Below are 6000 nucleotides of genomic sequence, written 5' to 3' on the forward strand. Positions count from 1 at the left end.
ATGTTAATTCTGAACATTGTATCAACACTTGGTGTAGCGATCAGTCTTTTAATGGGCTCCACAGACTGGCACGGCTCTATTTAGTCAGTGCAAAAACCTAAGACTAAAATAAAAATAAAAAATCTTTTACCTATGCACATTTCCAGGAAAAAAAAAAAAAAAAACCAAGCAACTTGCCAATTTCACCTTCCAGAACAGGTTATATACCCAGAATGCATATACGACTGCATTTGTCAACCAAAAATATGACTTACAGGACAAAACCACATACCCACCTCTTAATAAAGATTTTAGAATCACACAGTTTTGGAAGAGAAAACAAGAATCACCTTAGACTCTAGAGGAAGTCCCTAATCCATCTTTACTAAAAGACCAATTCTGTCCTGGAAGATCTACAAGTTTGACTAACAACTTACACATGACAACAAAGTACAAACTATTCCATGCAATATAAAAGAACTGTACTGGTCCAAAGAATCACAACCAGAACAAGGTTCAGGGTTCTTCCCCCAAATAAACCATTAACTCAGAACACCTCAACATTCAGGTATTTCAGCTGAAATACAGGCAAGTTGTTCTTTCAGACAAGGCAAAAAGGCCTCAAGTTATTATCTCCAAAGAGCTGCTGAGAACCTTGCCTTAACTGGCATCTGGCAAAATCAACCATCTAAGTTTGATGGAGATCAAAAGCTGAAGCCAGGATGAGGAGAAGTTGATTCAGCCATACTTACTTTCCTCACAATAGGCTGCTGCCCGTCTATGCAGCCGTACCACGCTACTAGTTTGTTCCAGGCTTCGGTGGGCACCAACACGTAATCCAGCTCATCAATGAGGTGTTCTTTTAAACTCTGACTTTCTGGATCTAAAACGGAGACAGACGGAAGACAGCAAGGCATCAAACAGCGCGTTTTCTTTTCCAGACCCACACATGTACTGCCAGGACACCAAGAAACACCGGCGCTCCCAGGGCAGGCAGAGCCCGGCCGGTCCCCTCGCGCACAGAGCGGGGCGGTGCGTGCCCTCTGCAGCGCTCGGCTTCGAAAGCGAAAGCAGCGCGGGGAAGTTCCGCAGCCGAGCCCGAGCGGCGGCCCCGCTGCCCGCAGCACTCACCGCCGAACAGGCCCGAGTTGTCGATGGGCCCCGGGAACAGGCCCGCGTTGTCGACGGGGCCCGGGAAGAGGTTGGGATCGCCCGCGCCGAACATGTCCCAGCTGTCGAAGCCCACATACTTCTTCCACTGTTTGAACCACCGGCTCTCCACCAGGTACCTGCAACACACGGCACCGCCCGGCGCGGCCCCTCAGCGGCGGCGCGGCCCGGCCCGGCCCGCAGGCCCCGCCGCCCGCAGGGGAGGGGGACGGGGAGGGAGGGGAGGAGGCGCGGGTGTGCTCACCAGGACTCGCCGGGCCGGAGGGCCGTGGCCAGGAGCGGCCCCAGCTCCGCCCGCTGCTCCGCCGGGTCCGGCCGGGCCCGTTCGCCGCCGGCCGCGGCCGCCGCCATGTCCGTGCGCGAGACCCGGCGCGGGCGGAGGTCGGAGCGCGCGCGGGCGCGCGGGCGGGCACGCGCTGGGCGAGTGGGAGGGACCGGACCCGCCCCGCCCGCGCGCGCTCCGTGACGGGGTGGGTGGGGCCGCGCGCGTCATGGCGGCGGCCGCCATCTTGCGGCGGCAGCGCGAGGGCCCTTGGGGGATGTAGGAGCTGCCCCCTGAGCGTCCTCACGGGGGCCGCGGCAAGAGCCCGGGGAGCAGCAGGACTCACCCCCGCGGGGATGGACGAGGGGGCTTCGTGGTCGAGAGGCTCCCGGGTCGGCCTCTTTAAGTTCTCAAATACAAACACTTCTGCGAACGCTCTGCTCCCTTCTGCCTCTGTAGCAGCACCAGCCCAGCTTTCCCCAAACTTGCTCAGGGTGGCTGGTGCCAGCCCACTATTCTAGGCTCCAGACATCGTGTACTTCACTTTCTCACCTAGATTCTCCTCCCTGAGTTATGGCTCGGTGAAGATTGAACCCAAGCTGAAACATTTAGTTCTTCATAAAGATTTTCTTTTTCTCTCTCCCGGGGCAGTGTCTGACAAAACATGTGGCAGAACCATTTGGTTGGACTGTGGTTTCTGTTTTAGACGCTCCATTTTCTCACACGGAGTAACCAGTCAGGGCGTTGGACTTCGAATTGTTACGGGAATAAACAGGAAAACGGGTCTGTGTGACCGACTGGGGAGTGCTCAGCAGTTTGGGAATTGTCTCAGGAGAGAACTGCTCAAGGAGATTTAAGCACTGATCCCTCGAGTAGCCTGGCCTGTGCTGTTCAGGCACCCTATCCTTGAGAAGGGTGGGGACTTGGGAAGAATTTTAAAAACCTGCCTTAAACGGATGCACCAAAGAAATCCCTTCACCCTAGGTGAAAAACAGGCAGGGCTGATGTGGGGGTGCTGTGACTGCCTGTGCCAGGAGCGTTCTGGGAGCAGCGTGGGCAGGTGGGCTCTGCCAGCCTGGCACTGCCGCAGCAACCAGGGTAGCATGATAAAAGCCTTTTATCTTCCTGACAGCAGGGCAAGTCCATTCAGTTAACATTGAAAGGACCATTTTCTCCTTCCAGTAAGAGTTGAGTGTTGTTACTTCAGTTTTTCTCAGAGGGCAGGGCCCCTTCGGGCTCTAACACACCCTATTATGGCAAGGCTGGGTGTGTTTTTAAAATGAGTCAGCTATTCTGAGATAGTGTTTGTGTGGCTGACCTCACTCAGCTAATGAATTACTGACTCCTCATAGAAAGTGTGGTAAACAATTAAATGCTTTAATTCAGGCCTTTCTGATTCAGTACAAGGAAATTACATTGCTGCAGTTTCACTGTAGACAGAGGTGTCTGTGTTCTCCTGTCTCCTCAAGCACTTTCCTTTCAGCCCTTGACTTCCTGCCCTGATCTCCAGCTCATCCTGATGAGTGTGAAAGTGGCACTGACAGAAGCAAAACACCCTCAAGTACCACAGGGCTGGAGGCAGGTGTTCCCCACCCGCCTGATGATGGCAATGGTCAAACACAGTGACTGAAAGCTGCCGAGGAGAAAGGGAATTTAAATAGCTGAAAGAACCTTGAACGGGCTGAGTAAGAAAGGTCTCAGACTCAGGATGATGGCACTTCTGTTGAGTAGACACATCTGAACACCACATCTCATCAGACAGGATTTCAGCAGATAGCCCAGAGTTTTGTGGGCAGAACTCTAGGGAATCTGGGAGAGGGAGATAGGGCCAGGAAGGATAATTTTCCTTGGAACTAGTTAACACTCCTGGCAGCTTCAAATATTTGAACTTGTTTAAATATTTAAGAAGTTGGCAGCTATCAACAATCAGCAGCTAAAGGGGGAAGGAAATAAATCACTGGGAGGGGGGAGAAGTAGGGGACAAACACTTTCTAGGAAAGAGAGAATATATGAAACTTTGATGTGCAGAAGAATGGCAAAACAGGAACACTAACAGAGGGATTAAGTGTTTGCAATTAAAGTGTAGAGGTAGGAAAAAATAGTGTAGGAGTTTAGATGTGACAGACGGGACATGATGAAAGGACAACTTCCTCAAGCCACAGAAGCAACCAGTTGTGCTATTTATTTTAAGGTTTCCCTCTGAGTCAGTCTGTTTCTCTCTGAAATTACAGAAATAGAGCTGGGCTGGTTTATAATCCCTGAGGAATCGCCTGGGATTCTTCATGTCTCCCCTCAGCACAGAGCTGCTGCCTGTGGTGAAACGTTCACCTCCTCTCACCACGACAGCAGCCAAGGTTTAGGTGTGAGATCCTGTGTGGGGGCCGTGCTCCACCATCCCTGTCACTGCCAGAGAGCCCCAGACTGTGCCCTCTGTGCCACAGCCCCCTGGACCCCAGAGCCAGCTGCTCCAGGGTATGCTGAAACGAGATTGAGAATAACAAGGCTGGGCAGCTTTCAGTCACACTGCAGAGTTCCTGCTGGTGTGCTTACACTGGGATTGTTCGTTTCCCTGCTGGCGTGGCTCATTTTTGCCCTGGAATCATGTCACTGTACTGCTTCTGGCACGGTTGGAGCTGTTCTGGAGCTGTTGCTTTGTTTTTCTGCTAGCACAGCCCCAGCAGCCAGAAGGTAAATAAATCCTTTGGCCATAGGCACAGAATATGCACAGTGCAAGGTGCATTTCTGACCAGCAGGCTTGGTCAGAGACCCTTTTTGGCAGGGTGGAACAGCAGCAGGTGTTGGGGTCTGCTCCCTGTAGCTGTCGGGCTTGGCCTGAGCCAGAGACTGGTTGGGAACAAAGAAGGCCCCTCTCAAACGGCTCAAGTTTGGTGAGTCAGGAATGAGGAAGTGCCACAGCTCACATTGAGAAAGATTTTTCAGTGCCCTGAGTTCCTGCTGCTCATGATCCCCTGTACTCTCCACCTATTTCAACATCCTGCATTAATGAGGGAAGTAGACCTAACTGAAAAAATAATCCCTTACACCATGCATCGTCTGCTGCAAAGCTTAAATAGCTGATGAAAACATCCTGTTTTTTTCTATGAAGCTGTGCTGGGATTTAAGAAATACCCCGGTGAGGATTGTGCAATCTGAGTTCAAAGCTCGATGACTCAGGGGTAGCAGCAAGCGGGGTGGTGCTGGCTGGGGGATTTACCCAGTCTCTCCTCAACCTTGAGGGATCCTTGGACATAGGTACAGTAACAAGGCAACTGTGAATTTGTGAAGTGAAAAGCTCTAAGCAAGAAAAAAAAAAAGCACCAAACCCTCAAATCCTGAGTGTTTTTATTGTGAAAACAGTGCACTAATGCTTGAAAGCATTATGCCTTCCCTTGGAGAGCCCAAGTTTCTAGTCTGGATTAGGACTCCTCAGTCCTAACCACATTTATAGGTTAGTCCACACCAAGTTTATACTCAGTGCTACAAGATCTTGTGAGGAGTGGCTTGTAATGAAAATGTGCTCACGGAGCCATTTAAGGAGTGAAAATTTTCCTGTAGAAGGAGCTGAGCTACTGGGCAGAAGGACTGCAGGTGAAATTTGGCACAGGCTCATGATTTCCCACGGGAAACCAATCCTAATTCTAGCCATTTAGCAGTAGTCTGTAAAACCAGGATTGCTGAGCAGGGACAATATGTCAGAATTATTATTGAATCATAGAATCATTAAGATTGGGAAAGACCTCTAAGATCATCGGGTCCAATTGTAGCAACCTCTCATGAAGTAATTCTCAGCTCCATGGTTGGGAGGAGTCAAAGAACTGTCAGGGAAGAAGTGAAAAGAAAAAGGAAATATTTCCGGGCATACGTGCACTTGGGAGTGTCATATACAATTCCTGTGCCCAAAGGGCAACAAGGACACTCTGAGGCACAGCTTCTGTAGGCCAAGTGGTTGCATGGGGTGGTATTGCACTGGGAACATGGATGAACTGTTTTGTCACATGATTCCCTGCATCGTGAGGTGCTGGGGATGCACAAAGGTGCTTCAGGTCTCATGGAGGACTGGGCAAGCATGTGAGGATCTGTGTTGGGCCACCACTGATGCAAAATGGGGTAGAGCCAGTGAGGGGGCAGTGCCTCTGGGACAAGGGGAGGGACAGTGGGTGCTGCTCCTGGTCTAGGTCCCCCCAGGCTGCAGGATCACTCATCTCCCTGCCCCAGCAGTTATCAGCCTGTTGTGGCCTGTTGCTGGTAGCCACGCTGGGAATTCATCAGCCAGTGTAAAATCATCCCCTGGCCATGTGCCAGCATGTTCCCTCTGCAGGGAAGCCTTAAGGGAGGTCCAGTGAGCAGTGGGGCAAGGTCTGTCTGTTCCCTGGTGCCCTCCCCCTCTGCCAGGCTTGTTACACGTGGGGCAGGACACGGTACTGATTCACAGCCTGCAGAGCCCATGCCCCTGGTTTAGTTCAGCCTGACTGCTCGGCCGTGCTCAAGTGCTCCAAGTCTGCCCCTGTGAGCACCCACATGGGCTGACAAACAGGTAACACACCCACCATGTTTTACCCAACTCACCCAGATTTACCACGCCACAGCCT

At 51.7% G+C, this 6000-nt stretch overlaps 1 protein-coding gene across 4 annotated transcripts in view; it reads right to left on the reverse strand.

Moving 5' to 3' along the window:
- USP4 (ubiquitin specific peptidase 4) overlaps positions 1–1537 on the reverse strand; it is a 40457-nt gene extending 38920 nt beyond the window's left edge. For all 4 annotated transcript variants that reach the window (XM_048316192.1, XM_048316191.1, XM_048316193.1 and 1 more), the window contains exons 1-3: positions 1394–1537; positions 1111–1268; positions 732–862 (exon numbers count right to left, since the gene is read on the reverse strand). In XM_048316192.1, the coding sequence (XP_048172149.1) occupies positions 732–862; positions 1111–1268; positions 1394–1500 (396 nt within the window). In that variant the 5' untranslated portion in view covers positions 1501–1537. The remainder of the gene's footprint in view (positions 1–731; positions 863–1110; positions 1269–1393) is intronic.
- Positions 1538–6000: the final 4463 nt, after the last annotated feature.

Source organism: Corvus hawaiiensis, chromosome 11 (assembly GCF_020740725.1).
Source record: "Corvus hawaiiensis isolate bCorHaw1 chromosome 11, bCorHaw1.pri.cur, whole genome shotgun sequence".
Taxonomy (NCBI): domain Eukaryota; kingdom Metazoa; phylum Chordata; class Aves; order Passeriformes; family Corvidae; genus Corvus; species Corvus hawaiiensis.